The 21,672-nt window shown below is 38.0% G+C and overlaps 1 protein-coding gene across 5 annotated transcripts in view; it reads left to right on the top strand.

The window, feature by feature from the left end:
- The first annotated feature begins 3,479 nt into the window (after positions 1-3,479).
- Positions 3,480-21,672, top strand: part of tcf12 (transcription factor 12) — an 84,301-nt gene continuing 66,108 nt past the window's right edge. For 2 of the 5 annotated variants that reach the window (XM_085153473.1, XM_085153482.1), the window contains exons 1-4: positions 3,481-3,668; positions 4,458-4,546; positions 4,774-4,846; positions 16,567-16,658. In XM_085153473.1, the coding sequence (XP_085009599.1) occupies positions 4,475-4,546; positions 4,774-4,846; positions 16,567-16,658 (237 nt within the window). In that variant the 5' untranslated portion in view covers positions 3,481-3,668; positions 4,458-4,474. Of the gene's footprint in view, positions 3,669-4,457; positions 4,547-4,773; positions 4,847-16,566; positions 16,659-21,672 lie in introns of all 5 variants that reach the window. The other 3 variants (XM_085153491.1, XM_085153463.1, XM_085153501.1) reach the window with 3 other exon arrangements.

Below are 21,672 nucleotides of genomic sequence, written 5' to 3'. Positions count from 1 at the left end.
ACTGAAATGTTTTTGTTTGCTGGGATGCACCCTTAAACAGTTCAGCACAAATGTTTTAGGCACCACGACTAAAATGAGGCTGATTTGACAGAAAAAATGAAGACCTCAAGCCTGCACCTGCAAACACTCTTTCCAAAGAACTTCATTGACATTTTCTTTGAGTTTAGGACTAGGCTTAATCTATATCTGGGAAACTGGCTGTCAGCATCTTAATCTTAGCTTAACTTTATAATGTTGGGATCAGGGGTCTACAGGAGCCATGACATCTGTTCCATTGCTCTTCTTTTCCCTGATGGTAGCTCTCTACGCTCTACAATCTAAAAAAAACTTGTGCATGCTATTGCAGCTGCAATGTTATGACCTAATCTAAAGCAGTACTGCTCAGATGATGCACTAAAACTTGCATATTTACATTGTATGCGCTACGGTGCATCACGTGTGCTATATAGAAAAAACACAATATTTCCAGCTATGTGTGTGGCTTTTAAATGAGCTTGCTTTGGGGATCGACTGCTTCTCTACTTCCCACACATTTAAAACCTCTTATAAGAATGAGTAGAAATTAGAAACCCACAGCACCAACACTGAGCTTTTATGTGTCACAGCAAGTCATGCCGCACACAACCACTCACATCTCTCAAAGAAAAGAAGCAGCCAGATTACTGTCTAAAGAGAAGTTTGTATCTCTGTTTTTATTTCCCTAGAACAAATAAACAGTCTTAAAACTTAAATTATAAACACTGATATAAAGACTAGATATTAATTTTAATTTGCAACACAAGATATCGGTATGAAACGTAGCCAAAGGGAGTCTGCACAATCACAGCAACAAAGGAATAAACATTTGTCCTCCCATATCCTGGTGGGCCTCCTTTACCAGCCTCTCATGTCTATTTAGTTTTTTACATGAATCAGTGAGAACAGTGCCAGAAGTGTGTGGGTGGTTCTGGGACAAAGTTTACTGAAGCTGAAGTTTAGGTGGAACAGGCCCCATTCAATAAAACATCTGGATAAGATGGGAGGGGAAAGCCCTGGTGATGCACACCCCTCTTTGCTCCTCATGAGGTTCACACATGGCTTTTATGACACCTCGTTCCATTGGTGATTTGTAGCTGTTTACATACTGCTTTTAAGTTTACGGTTTGCGAAATGAAGTGCTTAAACTTTAAAAACTAATGTTGAGTTGGGAGATTTTGCTCTTGTTTAGGCAACTGAATGAGACAGGTTTAGGTACACCACACGCAGGGGCGAGTGTGGGACCTCACCCTTGCACGGCTTTGCACTCTATGAAAATTCTGTTGCAAACTTGTTCCCTTTTCAGTCATAACAGTTTCAATCAACCGTGAACACCCACACCTAACTGCCTTCTCACTCAAACCCAACCTGTCAAACAGAAACAATGCTAACTCTTGATTTAAACATCTGCTCTTTGAGTTTAGGTTAAAGAAGTGCTAATTTTGTATTTAATGGACCAGTGTGTAGGATTCAGTGGCCTCAGTCAATCAGCTAAAGACCCACCGCTTTCCCAAGTGTGACGGAGAATCGGTGCCCATCAGGTCCCACTTACAAAATTCTCTCAGAGTTTAAGCTCAATTGCCTATCCAACTGGAAACATCTAGAAGAGACCAGATCTGTGCTTTGTACTTGTTTTCTCTTGTAGCCTGCCCCAGTTTTGTTTCACTCCTTTTTTTATTTTGAGGGTTGCTGCTCTTTCTTGTTCTAAATAATATATATGATCATTCATTTGTCAAAATTTGCTGAAAATTCATCATGAAAACACAAACAGCCCTGATTGGCGTGTGCTACCATCAAGTGATTGGAGAAGTAATCAGCAAGCCCAAGCATGAAGATGAACAATGCCGGCCCACCTCATATGTGGACATAGCCACCAAGATGGTTGGTAAAGTCCAACCACGAAGCCTTGTGTTGAGTATACCCTACATACCCTGGATAATTCTCCTTTCTAATTGTTAGAATGACCACCATTTACAAAACTGACTTCATGTTTTGTTCACTGTGATCTGAAACTGTGACTAAGCCCGTAAACCCATTAGGAAAAGGCTTTCAGAGGTCATAGAGCAGGAAACCCTGGGGCCGTTTTAGCCCTGACTTCTACACAAACTGAAGTCATGTTGCAACAACAGGAGTCGCTCCCTGCTGTCCATTAAAAGGAAAGGTCTAAGGAACTGTCACAAAGTCCCAGACTGTTGTTCAGAACAGGTCTGCTAGATTTTTACATCATGATGATCATTGGAAAAGAATTCCCAGGAACACGGCTAATATTACTGTTATTGGTCATGTGTCATTAGTGTGGAATTATTTCCTTTAATGTAGCAGCCATATTTGTTTTAAAAGTAATGTATGTTTTCCAAAACGTCTACTAAAAGTTATTCCAGTGAAATATTTTTTAATCATTTCAGACATATAGAATACACACATTTTAAGGAGTAATACTTTTATGAAAATGTTCTGCTTTGGCATAATTAGGTTACATAAAGAACATTTTAAACAACAATTGTAACAGTTTTCAGAAATCAAACAAAAGTCAACATCTACTCTTGGAAAGAACTGTATCAGAGACACACACACACCTTGCTTATCAAATCTGTGAAAGAAAAGCAGACCCAAGAGTAATTCACGAAATGCAAATACCTTTATCTAAGTGCATTAACAAAACATAAATCTGCATCGTAACTGAGAAATAATGGAGTGAAGTCCCCGAAAACATCTATAAATGAGAACTTGATTAAAGCTAAATTTTGAGGTGAAACCTCTGCAGTCCTGCTCTTTGAATACAGTGACTTTAAAACAGGGGCATACTTTACTTAGAAACTAAAGATTGGGGTAAACAGATTTTAAATAAAGGTATCATTTATCACACAACGCAGATAATACAGGATCCACTCTGCTGCCAATTTACTTTAATCACTGGTTTAGACTGTCTTACAAATTTATAACAAATAAAATGACCATATCTTACATGCAGTGAACATGAAGGGTTTTTTTTTAGAATCTGGAAGTGTGGGATGCTGTAGTTTGTATTACGTTTATGCAGGAAAGATAAAGATAAAAGGTTCAGGTTCAGGTTATTTGTACCCAGTAGGTACAGTTGATTTGCAGTAGGTAAGCCATCCATCCTTAAATGTAAATTTTCAAACAAGCAGAGACAACAGACAGTGATTAAACTGGATACAACATAACGAGGGAGTATATTGCAATTATGGCGAATCTTTAATAAAAACCTATTTAAACTGGGAAAACAGACTCGCATCATTTCATTGCCCTTATTTCTGAATTTTGAGGAACAGTGTTGCTCCACAGTCTGCTAAAACTCGCATTAGCAGTCAGTGATAATAACGCACAGATAAACCTGTCGTGCATCAGCGCGACCCAGGACAGCAGCTCGCGCTGACTCCCGCAGCATCTCCCCCTGTGTGGGACCATCATGTCACTGAGCTCGGCGGAGGGATACAGTAACCAATGTCATCGTGGTGCTGAGGCGTTTGCAAAGCAAAAATGTCTGCCTAAGGGAAACTCGTAACTGATATATATAGAGGATATTCCCCCAGTTATTGCTGTTTAAACCCACATTTCGCTGTTTTGAGGCGTCTTTTCAGAAAACGACTCTTCACCAGATCACCCTAGTCGGGATTTTAATCGGAAAACAGGTAAAATATCAGAAGGAGTTTGCCAAAAAGCTTTCGGACCCGTGAAAGAAGTTGGGAGTTGAGAAAGACCATCACTGCGTTTTGTATTCCGGAGCTGGAAATTAAGATTATCATTTACAATATTTGTTTATCTGTGTTGCCTGTCTTGAAGTGGTCTGTAATTTACGTTTCGGTCTATCGGAGGGCATTGTCTTCTCCGTACTGCTGTCTACACGGACTAAAAACGCTGCAGCTGCCTGCAGCTCGCTAGCTATTTTCAACCCATATGAACTAGGGACTGCAGCTAGTGTTAGCCGCTTAGCTAAGCGACGTTAGGTGCCTCCGCTAACAGCAGGCGATAACATCGTTATACGTGGAAAATAAGCCGCACAGACCACTGACATTAACGCGGTTAGAGACAGCCCGGGCAGAGGGTCGTTTAAACGTCTCGGAGTGATAACAGAGGCACGTTGTCGGCGCTCTAACGCGATGCTGCAGGTCCTGGCTTTAACAAGCAGAGCCATCCATTCAGAGCGCTCCTACTAACGGTCTCATCTCTCTTAATCAGCGCAGTGAGAGAAAACAAGTAAAGAGAAACATTTCTGCACACTTAACAGAACAGATTATACGCCTGTTCTGTCCGTGTTTGCCACATGCAGGTTAAAGCCATAGTCAACTTTACTTCACAGTGATGGTCTTTATTCTTCATCCATAACAAATACCTCCCGCGGCAGTCATTTCATGTGGTACTAGTCCCCTCTGCTCAATAAACCAGCAAAGATGTAATCTGATGGACTTTGTCTTCTCCAGCTTTCTAGATCGCCAGGATGAACCCCCAGCAGCGGATTGCCGCTCTCGGAACTGACAAGGAACTAAGTGACCTGCTGGACTTTAGTGCGGTAGGTTGGTTTTTTTTAAAAATGCTTTGCCATGCAGCTCCAAGAGGTGTGATGATTAAATAGGCTTAATAATGACTAATTGATCAATTCCTGTTAGTATGTTGAGTAGTATGATTTCACAGGCTAACCTTGATTTAGTATCATGGCACTGGATTATGTGAATGGTTGCTTTTGCACATCTGACTTGCTATAATTGTAGGTATGCATTTCTGTGTTTCTCCTTTCAGATGTTCTCTCCACCTGTAAGCGGAGGGAAAAATAGGCCTACCACACTTGGAAGCAGTCAGTTCAGTGCATCAGGTAGGACCTGGTCCCTCAGACCTCTCTGTAAACCCTCTGATACGTAGTCTCTCTTTATCCCTGCTCGCATGACTCATAATTCTGCACTTGAAGATCGGTTGTTTACCTGATTCTGATTTGTTTGAGTTCTGTTTGGACTTATTTATATAAATGGAGACTGGAGGAAAACTGTCTTAGTTTTCAGCATTGCATGTGATTCTTCTCTTTCCTCTGTGTGTGTGTGCTTTTCACATCTGGTGCTTGAAACCCTTGAGCCCTCCACCTGGAATTGTAGTGCAGTGCTGTAGTAAAGATGTAGAACAAAGCTTGGTTTAGGACACAGACGGGTGTAAATGTTTTATTGGTCTAATGTGAGTGTTATTCATTTTTTCGTTGCATTGTCAGATGCTTTAATTAGGCAGTTCTTTTGTCAGCTTGTGATTAAGGATTTGCTGTAAGGTTTCCTTCAGGAAAATGCTGTTAATATCCCTAATGGGATTGTGTGACATTTTCTTATTGAGCAAGATTACAGGAGCATATTGATGATTGCCCCTCAAATATACGCATACATTTAAGTGTGTTTTCCATGAATTTCTGGTCTCTTTGGGTTAGGGTTAGTAGGTGGTTTGGTCGTAATAACTAGAGTTAAGCTTTTCTGCTTCTGGATCGCTTCCTATATCTACAAACGCTACAGGACATGAATCCGAAGCACATCTATTGTCTGATGTGCCACTAGAGAAAGTCAACAATCGAGCTTTATGTGTTGTGAAAGCATGTCTTGTGTGCATCCACAAAGCCTCGTTGTCGTCGGTTATCTGCGAAATGAAAGACACACACTGAGGAGAAATGACAAAGAAACAAGAACAGAGCTGTCACACATGAACTGCGGGGCTGACTTTTATAATACCTAATCATTCAAGTAACGATGATGCTGTGTGTGTGTGTGTGTGTATGTGTATGTGTGGTCTCTTCAGTAAAACAAATGGCAAGAAATTCTAGTGAAATTGCTCTGAGGATTTTCAAATAGTCGCACCTTTCTGGTAAGCTTCCCACGCATATGTTCATGTAATGTAATAATAACACAAAGTTTCACATTGACAACAGCGTTGTCGATATTTTTGAAGGTTTTCATGTGACAGTGTTTTAGGTATACCTTTATAAAAATAATAAATCTGAGCATGCCGCCACCACTACTATCTGCTCCCTGAAAAGTCAGAGCCGATTTGAAACAAGTTACAGGAGTGCCAGACAGGAAATGTATTGCAGAGCTTTTTCACCTGATTGTGTCAGATTACACAGGTGGAAACCTCAGTGAACGTTTCTCTAATTGTGGATGTTTTCAGCAGCCGGGTTGTTTTGTCATTGCTGCAGCAAGCTGATGACAAAAAATGAAACAGGTTTCTTTAATGTGGATTTATCTGCAAAACAAGCATTTTTACTAGGATGACTAAACATTGGTGTTGTCCATGCAGTGCACTGTAAGGCATAACTATGTGCTGTTGTGGTTTATTGTAGGAAGGTGCTCTTAAATACACTGTGGTCAGCCTGGTGCTTTTTCTGTGGAGAATTGTAAGTTACAGCTCAAAGCTCATTGGCACCGGTGTGTGTCTTCTGGTAACCAATTTTTTCCTTCAAAACTGAACTAAGGATACACCTGGGCTGTTGGTTAAAAACAAAAATGATAAAAACTATGTGGGCGTGACTGTGTAATTACAAGATGTTTTGTAGATTTTATTTGCAATTTGTAAATGTAATATTTTGTGAGAAACATACTATCTGCAGATTTTTTTTTATTATTATGACACGAACTATGTTTAGAGCAGATTTAAAGAGCTCAGATTAGGTATTACACTTTGACATCATCCTAAACACATGCATTAATGGCTCCTTTTGCTTATTTCTATCTAAGTACAGATTTATAAATAGGCAGCTTTGTTTCAGTTATTTTATTCCCCCTACAGTCTAGGTTTGACTGTTTGTGTTAGATAATTAAATAGTTTTTCCACACATAGTTTTAAATTGGAACTATAATAACTCAAATTATTGTTTTATGGTAACACTTCCGATGTTTCTGTTCTTTAATTTACAATACATATTTGTTTGCTGTTAAATAACCGTGTTTGTTTCTAAAAATAAAATATTAGTTTGTAATGGGGGTAATTCCATGTCCATTCTTCACCTCCGTTACACCTGACCGCATCTCAGATTCGCCTGAAAAAGAAATAAAAATCCAGGGGACAGATAAACTTCTTAAAAGGAATTATGCAAAACAAATCAGGTCCCTACTATCATTAGGTTTCTCAATATAAATGTAGGGCTGGTGATGTGGCTCTGTGAATGTGGACTCGCTGGAGTGTGGCTCAGGTTATCTTAGATCAGTGGATGCTTGAAGTCCTTAATATATTTGTTTGGCTGATCTCTGATAGCAGAATTGGAGAAACCATAACTTTGCAGGTAGGGGACTGATATTTCTTCACTGTGATATTTCTGAGGTATGACACCATATACTAAATCTAAATTAACTATTTTAGAAAGAGCACCTTTCTGATAATATTATACTCAAAGTATGTCATGGTGGTTTTTTTTTAATTGGATGAATTGAGATTGAATGATTCACTGTGTTTTTAAAAAATTATATATCTATATAGATATATAACTTGATTGATAAATAATTAGATGTAGGACAGAGCGATTACACTCAAGTGTTTTTGAGTTACATGATATTTCTACATGCATTTATGGGTTGGTGTCACAGGATATATTTTGCTATAAGAGACACTCTGGAAAGATTTTCATAGCTTTTTAGCTTTTCTGTTTTTTAGTTTCAAATTTCTGAATGTTTTGTATTTTGTTGAGTCACAACCTATATATTTCCTGTGGAACTTCAGCAAAATTCACTACTGAAACTATATCACGCTGCAGTATCATGGAGAAGATGAGCCACTAAAAGTGTCTTACATCTAAATAGCGAGAGGGAATTTATTGTCTGCTTTAGTATTTTGTGTTTTTGTAGCAAAAACTGCTCGTATGAGCTATACCACTTTTTTCCAACAAACAAGCATCCGCACAACTTTGACTCTGCAGTGGATTGTAATTTCAGGAGGCTAAATTTAGTTTGCATATGTATGCATGTATACGTTCTAATTTAAATATTCCAGCACTGACACCTATAGCGGGTAAATCCCTCCTCCCTTTAGCCTACAGCCAGAGCTCATGTCTCTCTGATCCTCAAGGTAGGGGAAGAAGCACCTACATAAGTGATTGTGAACTTAAGGCAAGTGAGTGTGCAGTCATGAGTGTGGAAATTGCAGGGAATGAGGGTTTGGATTATTGCATCTCAGCTGGGCATAGCCAGATAATTGAGGCAGAGTGGGACATGCAGGACCCTTCAAAAGTGTGTCAGAGAAAGATGGATTGGAAAAAATAGCCAAAGTGGCTCTAACGGAGATTCATCATTTCTCTCCTCCAGCTGTGTTGATGATGCAAATCTGATGAGGCCATTGACTCTTCACTGGAGTGGGGCTGCTGTGAAATGGGTAATTTTCATTTAGTGGGTATGTAGTGGTACATTTGTTGACTGTGACCAGCAGCTGTTGTAGGTTGGTTTGTCAGTCAGACGGATCCCAAAATTAAATGTCTCATTGCCGGTCGTAGCTACAAAAAGAACGTCACTGCTGCTGCCTCACTTTGAGGTCAGTTTTGTGTGCAAAGCATCAGATTTGGTTATTATTTATCAGATTGATGTCACCTAACAAAAATAAATACTCTTGCCTGTAAAGTCAAGATGGTTTTCAACGATTTAGAAATGCATTACAGAGAAGATACATGCCGGATGTAAGCATATGCCAGTTAAAATTGTTCAACTGTGTATGAAGGAACGATACCCTGCAGGGTAGTGTCACCTCGCGGGAACGCTCCTAGGTTTGAGTACACTGGCCGGCTCAAGTCTCCCTGTGTGAGTTCATTTCATGTACCCTGGCTTTCTCCCGCAGCTCAAAGACATGTGTGTTGGGTGAAGTGGTGATTCTGAATTGGCTGTTTCTGTGAATATGAGTGTGATAATTAAATAGTTTTTCCACACATAGTTTTAAATTGGAACTATAATAACTGTAATTATTGTTTTATGGTAACACTTCAGATGTTTTTGTTCTTTAATTTGCAATACATCTTTGTTTGCTGTTAAATAACCATGTTTGTTTCTAAAAATAAAATATTAGTTTGTAATGGGGGTAATTCCATGTCAGTTCTTCACCTCCGTTACACCTGACCGCATCTCAGATTTGCCTGAAAAAGAAATAAAAATCCAGGGGACAGATAAACTTCTTAAAAGGAATTATGCAAAACAAATCAGGTCCCTACTATCATTAGGTTTCTCAATATAAAGGTAGGGCTGGTGATGTGGCTCTGTGAATGTGGACTCGCTGGAGTGTGGCTCAGGTTATCTTAGATCAGTGGATGCTTGAAGTCCTTAATATATTTGTTTGGCTGATCTCTGATAGCAGAATTGGAGAAACCATAACTTGGTTGTCTGTCTTTCTGTGTTGGCCCTGTGATAGACAGACTTGCACCGTATGAATAGGCTCCAGCTCCTCTCATATCTAATATACATGCCAAATAAGACATTTGCAGTGGTTAATATTTTTCTGGCCAAATGAATCAGGGCAGTGTGATGTAGAGCAGAAGTTCTAGAGAAAAGTAATCTTTCCCTGCGAGAAAGGGAGGAGTAAAGGCAGAATGTTATGAGGTGTAATCAAAATGTTCTGGAAACCAGATCATGAAAAAAAAACGTATCTGATTTGAGTTTACCCGATCTCTCCCTTTAAGATTATCTTCATGTGCATCTCTTGACCATTTTCAGCCCCACTTTTGTTTTTCCTTCCTGCATGTCCCGCTATGACCACTTGCACTGTGTGCTCTGTGATTTCTGCACACACCCTTGAACTTGGATCGTCACTGGTGATGAAACCAGTATGTCCATCTACAAATGAGCATGTTTCAGTTAAAGAATTGTCAGTGTCAATGAACAAAAGTGGCAAGTGAGGTCAGGAGCACATCCATGAGTGTGCCGTTTGTTTTTCTTGATAGTCACACGGTCGTGCATAAGAATTTCTTTTCCTCTGGGGTCAGTCTGAAGTTTCTGAGGGAGAACATTCAGAGCAAACAGCCTGAACTGTGCTTCATGCCTTTGTGCTGTCTTGCGCCGGCACACAGGTGACACTTCTTGATCACACCTCATATTATCAACATTTCTGTCCCGATTAGATGCATCCCTAATTTTGGGCTAACAGGTCTTAATTTAAATTTGTTGAAATATAGTGTTTGAGATTGTCGATTATGTCAGGAAACAGCGTGTTTGAAATTCACTGTTTCTAGCTGTAATCATGGACATGTTTGTTTTGTAGCCAGTGTTTGTAGCTAGTGCAAAAGATTGTGGTAAATAAAAAGGTGTGGTGTAAGTGTAGCTTATATTGAGTAATGGAGGGTCGATGTTAACCCTGTGTGTCCCTGTTGGAATCAGTTGGATTTGTCTGATTCCAGTTGCTATTTCACATTATTGTGATTTGCATGAAAACATTTGGCACAGTCATAGTTTTGACTGGGCTGCTCTAAGATCATTTATACAAGAAACCGTTAATTAGACATCAAGACCAAAAACCTTCTCCCTGAGGGGCCCATGTGTACTTGTGTATTGTGGAGTAGTGTCTTCATGGACAAGTCTGTGTGGTCACAAAAAAATTGGCAGGCATGTGGACGACTGCACAGAGCCTCACACTCATCATCTTTGCGATGTAGAAATTTACATCACTCAGACTTGTGTGAACCCTAGCATTACTCTAACAGACATGGAAACTATATCACGCTGCACTATTTGCCAGAAGTGAATACATCCCTTTGGAAAATAGATCTGATTATCAAATGATCCACAGCCCTCATTTACTGCATTAAAGGCTCCATGGTAGAAGCATAATGAGCGTTAGTCAACCTTTTTATTACTGGGATAGTGGGATAATAGTGTTGCACCAATATCTGAAGAAATGCTAGAAATATGTTTGCGTTGCTCTGGTTTTTTGAGTGTACCTGGCCAGATCTTCGTCAGAATCTTATCTGTCTCCTTTGGGCAGTTATGGGAGATTTTTCTCTAGTCTCTAGTACCTGGTGTCTGGAGACAGGAAATAATGTTTCTAGCTAGTGTTTTGTTATATAGAAGATTTTATTACATTACAGTTCAATGTACTTACCCCCCCAAATAAGAAGCAAAACTGTACAAAGAAATAAAATATAACTCAACAAATACACAAACCACAGGTCATCACAGTCCTTTTTGTGTGTTACTGTTTGCATATCATTTATTGTGGTCGTCTGGCCCACTTTCATGCCACACACCTCATCTGAGTCAAACAGATTTATCTCGGCCTCATATAGACAAAGATTATACACCCAGTATTCATCAAGCTTCTTTTCATGTTCTTTTGAAAATTGTAATCCTGCAGTTTAGTACAGTTGTGTACTTCCATATAGTAGCTGCAACTCATTATTAGTTGGCCATCAGTTTTACTGCAGCCTTTTTCCATCTTGATTTAGATTTTTTTTCTGTTCCTCTGCCAACGCTCTTCATGTAGCGCCATGATGCACACATGGAAATAGATATAGCCCAAGGGTCCAAAACTGAGAACCCAATATGAGAATGTATGAGAAAGTACATGCATAACTGTTTCAAACTTACTCTACAGCTCTTGAGGTTTCCCAAATGACTGGTAAGACACACACACAAACATATATATATATATATATATATATATATATATATATATATATATATATATACATTCTAAAAATAACCTGTGATATGTGAAATCCGCAAGCCGTAGCCGACTTAATTTTTTGACAATTATTATAGATTTTAAGGCTTAAGGCTATTATAGTTTTTTTTTTAAGGCTGTAAAACCCCTCACTACACATTTTATACACTTTTCTCAGACAGGCATGAAAATTTTCACACTTTTCACCCGCAGGTGCCTATGATGGTGTATAAAAGTTTTGTCAACATTGGTGCGTTTGTTGGGTAGAAAACTTACAAACATACAGTACAGCACTTCAGAGTCACACTGCTAGCGATTGAAGATTTATGTAAATTTGACAAGCTGAATGCATTCTTTACTGTACAGGAGACACGGCACGAGATTGATTGATAATGGTCTACAGCCAATCAGGACGCAGAACACAATGCACTGCAAAAAAAAAAAAAAAAAAGCATGCAAAATTGCACAAAAAAATCCGCGAAACAGCAAGGCCACAAAGGTGAACCGCGTTATAGCGAGGGACCACTGTATGCAAAATGTGTCACTGTCTTTGCCCATAGGAGCAATTTATGTATTATGGGCCTCATGCGTTATGTTAAGTGTATTTCAGATACTGCCAGGACCAAATGCTCCTTTTTGTAAAATAAATGCATAACATTTGGCGTGTGGTTGTGTTGCCAACTGTTTTCGAGTGATGGAAAGTATTCATTCTCCAAGTGAGTAAGATGATATAGATTCCTATCTCAGCAAGTGTCACTAGTAGTGAAATTCTAAATACAAACTGTAATGCTTGGCTATTTTTTTCCTGCTGTTTGCTGAGCAGACACTTTCACAGCCTTGTTGGATTTTATTGCATCAGTAATATTGAACTTAATGCTCAAATCTTGTCATTTGTACAAAAAGTGCACAAGTAATTTTGTTGGATGGCTTTTAACTGAATCTAGGTTTGGTGCAAGCTGTTCATGAATGATGCTGTAGAGATGGTAAGAAAGGAGGAGTCAGCATGTTATTACAACCACACCCACTACAACCACACTGCTTGCTTTTTTTACCCAGAGCCTTCTACTGAAAACATGTTGTTGATAATGGTTTGATGGACTACATACTGAATATTAGGGATGTTCCTACAAATTTGCTGGTCAATTAAGCTGGAGAACAAAAATCTGATGAGGTGGACAGGTCTTAAAGTCATAGAACAGCAAAAGAATGAGCTCAGTCTAATGCAGGGACATCAAAGTCATTGGACACTGCGGGCCACTTAAAGCCCACTTTGATCTCAAGTCGGGTGGACCAGTTAAACTCCCCTTTCTATCAGTGTAAAAAAACTAATAGTCTAACATAGTGGAAAACACCCTGAGATGCACTCAGAGACCAAACATTTCTTAAAAAAATGATGAATGTGAACCTGAGGCAGGAAGGTAAATCGTCAGACTGTGTGGAAGTGTCCGGTGAGCTTAAGGGGCTAAAAAGGCCCAGAGGTGGCTGATAGTTTTTGGTGGTTCTTTAGTACACTGCACTTGGTTTTATAAATTTGGAGTATTTTATAATGATCCTTGGCACTAAGTACTACTGGTGGGATAGCACAGATTCTCCATGTTTCATTATGCTTACATTGCAGCCAGCCAGTGTATTTGTGTGTTTTCTTTATCCTCTTGTATCAGTGAGTAATCTCATTGTGGTGGCTGTCTGTGTACTGAGAAGAGTGGGAACCCTAGAGCCCTTTTGGAGATGGTAATCAGACAAGATGACAACCAGTGGCCTAGACTGCAAACACTGACCATTGTTACATTCACAGTGTAAAAGGCCTGGGCGACAGCATGTCACCATCGTGTCATCACACTACCAACACTAGTAGTTCAATTAGTAACACGAGTATCACGGCCTCAAATGTGGATGACAAAACCGACAAATCACAAAAGCAAGACAAATTAACTTTATAGTTTGCCCATTGAAGAAGAGGAAATGAATCTACTCAAAGCACCATGTCTGTCAGGATGAAACTTATCTGTTGCGCTGCTCACTGGTGCGTGATTTCTGGTTACAGAAATGTCACTGACTTTCGGGTAAAATGTATAATTAGACAAACAGGTTTCTGACTAAGAAGTTCTTGGCAGAATGGAAGCTGAAATTGTAGTATTGACACTAAAAATAAAAAAAAATCGAACTGCAGTATCATTTCAGATTGGGTATTTTTTCCGTATCTTGTAATCATTGTTCCACATCCTCATCAATTTTCGGTAACACCAAAGGGCTTTGTTTGTGATTATTAGCTTTAGTGACGCATAAAAAGTTCCTGGTAAGCTGCACTGAACCTCATTAGGTGAAACTGAACATTACATGTAGGGCTGCAGAGCTGTATTTAGATGTTGGTGAATCAGAGGACCACCACCAAACACGTTTTGATCAGTGATTATAGGTTTGTTTTTAGCTGTGCATAATTAACTTTTGCTTTTTACTTTTTATTAAAGTTGTTAGTTTCACTTGGAAAAATTCTGCTTTTTTGATTATTAGACCAACTTTGCTGCATATCATCTGTTAAATTTGTTAAACCTGTTAAAGTGTAAAAAAAAAGTTTTTTTTGTTTGTTGTATTATTTTTTCTGAGCATACCCAATATTTATAAAATCTGATATTCTTTATTTGAAGTTGGAAATGAACAAATGGGATTGCATTTTACTGGGACAGATATTATTACAACAGGGACAATCAATAACTTCGAGAATATTGATGCTTTACCCGCGTTGCAGTTATGTTTTCTTTGTGGTGACTTTGGCTATTACAGGAGCACAATAATGTTCAATCGAGGCATCAAATATTTGTTACTGACTATATCACATAAATTAGATTGTAAAAATCAGATATTGTGTTTTTCAAGCTGTGCCAGATGCTCTAGCTTTGCAGATTGGTTGGCGTTATTGATTTTATTTGTTTATCAGTTTGAGTTTTGAAACATTCAGGTTTTCTTTAATTTAGAAAATGAGTTTTATCACGTTTCAGCGCTCAGCTGTTTAGCCTGCCATACATCGGATTACCAAGTTTCTGGTTGCTTTGTGGTACATGAGAAGAATTTGAAGGAAAAATATATTTATGTGTCACATTTAAAGATATCAGTTAGTCACTTTTCTTTTTGTTTTGTTGTAAAAATCACACTGCTGTCATGGCAGTCTGGGTGTTAATCAGACCAAAGGCTTGCACCTGTAATTAAATAGCATTTCCAACTTGTAAGCAAGACAAGAGTCTGTTTATGTGACCCACCCAGGTTATTAAGTTTTTCTTTTTCTTTTTCTTTTTTGCTCATTTGTGGTCATTGTTATATGCAAAGCTGCTGGCTGAAGATGTTTTTTGGCGGCCATTAAGTGTTGCAGCTCAGAACTAATTTCAGTAATTACTGTCATCAGTAAATCTGTGAATTATTTTCCTCCAGATTTTTTTTCCTGCATAAAATATTAGAAAATGAACAGCATATGCAAATATCTTGTTTTGTTCAGACAACCACCCGAAACTCAGATATATTTCTTAATAATGAAAATTGAAAAAGGAAAAAAAAAAAACCCACAGAAAACATTTCAAGCTGGAAAAGCCAGAATAAAAGAGAAGTGCATTTTTTTCCATTATTATTATTGTGCTGTTGTCAAACTGGTAAACTTAATCACGTAGAGAAAATTAAAAAAAATATGGGTGGTAGATTTGTTTTGACAAAGAAATAGGTAGATATAGGAGTCATACTATATTATATATTTTATATATAGCATAATGTATTTAATTGTCAGATGTTATACTGTAATGTTAATGATTTAAACATTGCAATTCAAAAATATGAAAAACAGTTACATTCGATATTTGCTGAATAGGATATTATTGTTGTGAAATGAAAATTATACAATGCTTTTATAAGGTGTTGTAAGTGCATGAACGCTGCACATGGGTCATTTTAGTCCTGGTAGGTGGTTGCCAGGCAACATGATAGCATCATGTCACATGGATAAAAGTTATATCTGTGTGATGTACCTATGTGCCAAATTTGGTTCATTAGGTGTCAATCTTGTAGAAGGAATTCACAGGCAAACAGAGACACAGAAATTTAATTTGTTATAGTACGATTAGTTGGATATATTATTAGTTCACACGTGAACTCTTTCCTTTATCTGTAAAGCATATTCTAATGTAATCTAATTCATTATGGATTATAATAACTTTTATACCCCAAAAAAAAGTTAGAAACACAAATTGGACAAACACAGATTTATATAGATTGTTCTCGTGCTTGTCTTTTACTACTTACAAAATAAATTTTGTTAAAACTAAAACATTTATAAAATTTAAGTTATGCTTGAGTAAATTATGTGTTTTGCTTTGGTTGTGCCAATTTAATATCAAATTGGCATAACAAATTAATAACAACTTTAAATGAAGTTATCGTAGTCTGACTCTTTTTTTTTTTTAAATCTTTGTGTTATCCATGCTGTTGTTTAAAAGTATATCCAAACAAACATCTGGTTTATAGATGTGTAATATTTGAATTAAAATACTGAAATATTCCGTGCGGAAACACACAAACTCTTTACATAATTGAAATGTCTGAAAATTCCCCAAAACAGATTTGTAATTATGAAAAAAAAATTGCCAGCAAATCTGAAAGAAATCAAAGCCTTTAATGTTAAAAAAAGGTTGATATATTTTCCACACATTTCCACTGTTCTAGCCATGCCAGAATAGATGTGTAGGAAACATTTTTATAGTTAAAAATATTACAAAAGCAAATATAAATAAAAGGGTCGTTATATACAGTGAGTTATAAACAGAAGATGTCGTGTTAAACACAACCACAGGGACACTAAATAAACCGGTGTTGTTTGAGACACAGGTACATGTGGTACGGGTACACTGAACTGTGAGGGTAATCGTGACTTTCTGACTGAGTTGTGCTCTCTGTTTCTGACAGGTATGGATGAGCGGTCCACCCAAGCATCTTGGACCCCAGGTGGCGAGTCCAGTCCTTCCTATGAGTCCAGTCCTTCTTATGAGTCCTCACGGGTAAGATTACCCACACGATAATGCTCCTGAGTGACCTTTCTGCTCCACAGCACATCGTTTAACACTTACTATAACAAAGACCTTATCCCAGCACCATTGTTGCTGTTGGACCTATGATAGACATGTATTTGTGTGACAGACGGGACCAGCAAAGGTTAGAAAACACTGGAATCTGGTGTTATCCTTGAGCTTCTGTTTAGTTTTAAAAATATTTCAGTTCAGGCTATATTTAAATGGTGCTCGTTATTCATTTCCACAATGAGGCAAGGTCTTTTTCAATAACATAATAAGACTTTTGATAAAGGGATTGATACAATAATTCAATCCCTGTCAGAAAATCGATGACTAAATTAAAGATATAAATGAAAGATTTAAAAAAAAAATACACTGTCACTGTTTTGCAAAACTAAATCGGCAGTTTGAGCGTCTGATACTGAGAGCAGTGAAAATATCCGCATGTTAAATTAAATATGGGTTTGTTTCTCCATTTGTTGGTTAATTGAACAAAATATATTTACTTTTAAATCATATAAAACAGAGAAATGCAGGCAAAATAATCTAATTTGAGAATGTAAAACACCAAGGATTAATCTGTTACCAAAATAGTTGCAAGGTTTTTATCTGTTGATCCACTGATTCAGTCAGAAAACTGAGCTTCAGAATAAGCAGGTGCTTTTTGCCGTACATTTAAAAACGTTATTCTCCATGAAAACAAGACAATATTATGTTTATTATGTTATAAGCTGCATTGCAGGAAAATATGGTTTGTGGTTATCTCTGCAGGCCAATCAGCCTGTCTGTAAATGTAAATGTTTAATGTTAGTCCTTTTTTAAATCATGGCAAATGGTGGACTTTAAAATTAAAGGATCAATTTATTCATGGCTGCATATCTGAAGATATATACAGAAAACAATATTTTTGGTTATTTTCTTCATTCTGTCCATAACTAATATCTGCTGATATCCAGCACTCTGCTACCCTGCACTATGCACAGTTAGTTCAGTACAATTTAGCCTATGATCTCAGGCCTGTGTGAAGTAGAAATGAGAAATTTGTTTAAATTTGTCACTTTAAGGAGTGTAAATTAACATGATATGTCATGGAATTAAAAATTTGATAGTCATGTAGCTTTATTTGTGATGACCTAATCCACTGTAAAGCATATCTTCAAAATATTCTCAAGTGCAGTTCATTTGTAAAATAATGAACAAGATGTGTGCATGTTCATTTCCATGTGAAACTGTATCTCTTTGTTTAAGTGAGAACATCTCACTGTTTGTGTGAGCAAGTGTGAACAGCTCTCCCTGTTTGTTTGTCCCTCACACATTGGTTGTTCTAGATGCCCTGTATGAATTTCATTTAATGTCAATCTCCTGTCACTTTCTATTAGAATTCAGTTAAATGTCAGAGCCACTCGAGCTGCGTTACCTTGTTTATTTCTCTGTGCCCTTCCCGAATGAACATCTACAGGCTATGGTAACATAGGCAGCTTGATTTGAATTATAAGACTGAGACGCTTGAGATATCTTTGCTCCAGGTGCATACAAATGAGTGATTCTGACATTACAAGGCACACCATCAGCCAGCAGACAGCTGTTTGCACCTCCATAAGGCGTGCATGTCAACACTCACACACAGCTGCGTACGTACCTTACAGATTTGATTTATATACCCTATAGAATATTATATCCCGCATATGCTGGTTTAGGAAAGAAGCGGCATTTCTTGTAAAGCTCAATAGACTATAGTAATCTTTCCAGACAGTTTCAGGTTTTTCAATGAATAATGTATTTTGAGATTTTTTTTTTTATACAGTTCACATAGTTTTGATGTCTGCTCGCAAACATTGTTGACCATCTGAAAGGTGACCTAATTAGATTCAAAGAAAAGCTGCATATTTTAAAAAAAAAGAATTTTTTTTTGTTATTATTATTTACCGCCAGAAAAATACTCATGAAATAACTAAATAAAAGGAAAGAACTGAATTGAAAACATATAACAAAAAATTTCACAAAATATATATATTGGACAAAGGGTCCTGAGTATGGAGCTGCCAGGGAGGAAGAAAAGAGGAAGACCGCAGAGGATGCTAGGAATAGGATGATGTGGAGGCAGATGATCTGCTGTGGCGACCCCTAAAGGCATCAGCTGAGAGAATAAGTATCTCATATTAAACATAGCTGAAGTTCAATATAGTGGAGTCAGCATACAGTATGTACGGTTAATCTCTCACAGATGATACTGCTTACATTGCATACATAACAGACAAAAATTATTTTGAACATGTGCAATGGACTTCAATCTTGTTACTTTTGAAATGATTGCATTGAGACGAGAACCTGGTCTGTGACCGTTTCAATTAAGTTTTATATAGCACTAAATTACAACAGCAGTTGCCTCAAATTGTAAGTTAATGGCCCTACAATGATACAGAAAAAACCCCAACCATCAGACGACCCCCTCAGACCAAGCACTTGGTGACAGTAGGAATGAAAAACTCCCTTTTAACAGGAAGAAACCTCCGGAAGAACCAGGCTCAGGGAGGGGCAGTCATCTGCTTCAACCATTTGGGGGTGAGGGCAGGGAAATGGAACAAAAGACACACTGTGGAAGAGAGCCAGAGTTTAAGAATAACTAATGATTAAATGCAGAGTGCTGTATAAACAAATGGTGAGTAAAGAGAGGTGTCTGTTGCTGTCTTTCATTGATTTTGGTACATCAAGACACGACAAGACTGATGCCTGCTGTCTATATTCCCAGAAATTCACATTAAAAAGAGATTCAATTATTAACCACTTCTGGTCCTGTTAGAACCTCAACCAACCAGTTGAGTTGGGTCCCCACTGCAAAGAGATTCATTGCAGATTACTTAAGCTCACTGGCACAGACTGACTAAGATTGATTACAGTGTGCTGGCAGTCCATCTATGTTTATAAATTAGACAGTTGTTACTTATAAAGCTTCCCTCATCTGTGAGTGATTGCGGGCAGTCCAAGTCAGACCATGACTTTTTGGAGACACCTTGCTACGAATTGTGCAATCACTTTGTGATCAAAAGTGGTCACCCTGAGGTTAAGGGTGTTGCATGTGCAGTAAGCATTCAGTGTGGTCACAGGGCAACCAACTGATTTGTCCTGTCACAAGGAGGTTGCTGTAGGTTTTTACTGTTGAATGACTGAACCATATCATGGTCATCTCAGGCACCAAAAGCTGCTATTGAAACTTAATGTTAACAAGGTGCAGCACAATGTTGGCTTAAAGAGTGTTGAACTAAAAAAGCTTGTTTCAGACAGTGAATGAACTAAACAGGTGCAGCAAAGAAAAATTATAAGGTAAAATAGGGAATATTTTAAACTTGAAATCATGCAAAGCTACTGTAGTAGAATGAAAGAATAAAAATATAGGGGCAGACGTGAGCATAACGGTTCACTTTGAGGCATAACTGCACTAAATATTAATATCACAGCAAAATCTCCTCATGTCATGATATATGTGCTTGTTGCACGGCATAGCTACGAGAACACTGCTTTAATTTACATTTTAAACAGCAGCCCCGACCACAAGCGCTGACCAGAAGTCACTACAGGAGTCTCAGTAATGGTGGGCTGTTAGTGGGTAAACCGTAACACTGTTCTTGGCCAGGCAGGCAAAGGAAACCACAGCAACCAAAGTCTAAACACAGCATGGCTGAAGTAATAACCCCAGCACTACTAAATAAATGTCTGTGTTTGGCAGTACTGAACTGACTGAAGAAGCCATAGTGTTCATGTGCTTTGTAATCGATAACAGCTAAATAATGATTGATTAGCATAGTGTTTTGCTTAAATTTACCTAAATGAAAGCTTTAAAATAATGAGGCACCTGCAGTGGAAATGGATATGATGTATGATGCAAATTTGTAGACAGGCTAAATATTAACATTGTTATTTTCATAAATGGAACATTTCATTTGTTTGTTTCAGATCCATTTTTCCATTTAGAACTAATCTGTCTTACGTTTCCTGTAACCAATTTTCTAGCCTTGTTTTTTAACTTAATATAAATTTGCACACAAGAGAGACAAAGTGAATAATCTTGGCTAATTTGACCTAATTGTAATCATTAATTATGGTAAATGGTAAATGGCCTGTATTTATATAGCGCTTTACTAGTCCCTAAGGACCCCAAAGCGCTTTACATATTCAGTCATCCACCCATTCACACACACATTCACACACTGGTGATGGCAAGCTACATTGTAGCCACAGCCACCCTGGGGCGCACTGACAGAGGCGAGGCTGCCGGACACTGGCGCCACCGGGACCTCTGACCACCACCAGTAGGCAACGGGTGAAGTGTCTTGCCCAAGGACACAATGACCGAGACTGTCCAAGCCGGGGCTCGAACCGGCAACCTTCCGATTACAAGGCGACCTCCCAACTCTTGAGCCACGATCACCCAATATAAGCATTAGTAAGGGAGTATTGTTGTGATGATGTGAATTACTAACTTGTCAACGTCTTTTCTTGAACCTGAGCACTCAGGACAGACCATAACCAAAACAGGCCAATATTAAAATCAGGTGGTGCCAGTAAAAGTTAGAGTAACTTGGATTTTTGTGATTGCCAACTTTGCATTTACAAACCATCTAGTGAAAAATATTGTGTAAAGACTGAGATTTCTGGATAATATAATTCAAATACATCTGTTTACTGAGTTCCATTTACTGAATCACCTATCCCAGCAAGAGCCTGACATTTGCATAGGCAATTTATAGAAGCTGTTCCACTAAGATAAACTTTTAAAAACCTATTTGCAATTAAACCATCATTTATATGTTTCTGCATCTTTACAGAAGATGAGATTTTTAAATTGAGCTGCAGAAATCTTGCTGTTTTCCCCTTTTTCCTGAATTTTTTTAGGCAGAGACAGAACAGTAGAACAGACTCTTGGATTGTTCTTATCTCAGGTGAAACTTTGGAGATTTGATTCAGTGTAATTCATAGAACTTATTAAATTAGTATCAAATAACTA

The sequence above is a fragment of the Neolamprologus multifasciatus genome, chromosome 1 (genome assembly GCF_963576455.1).
Source record: "Neolamprologus multifasciatus chromosome 1, fNeoMul1.2, whole genome shotgun sequence".
NCBI lineage: Eukaryota > Metazoa > Chordata > Actinopteri > Cichliformes > Cichlidae > Neolamprologus > Neolamprologus multifasciatus.
This window is presented reverse-complemented; position numbering and strand designations above follow the sequence as displayed.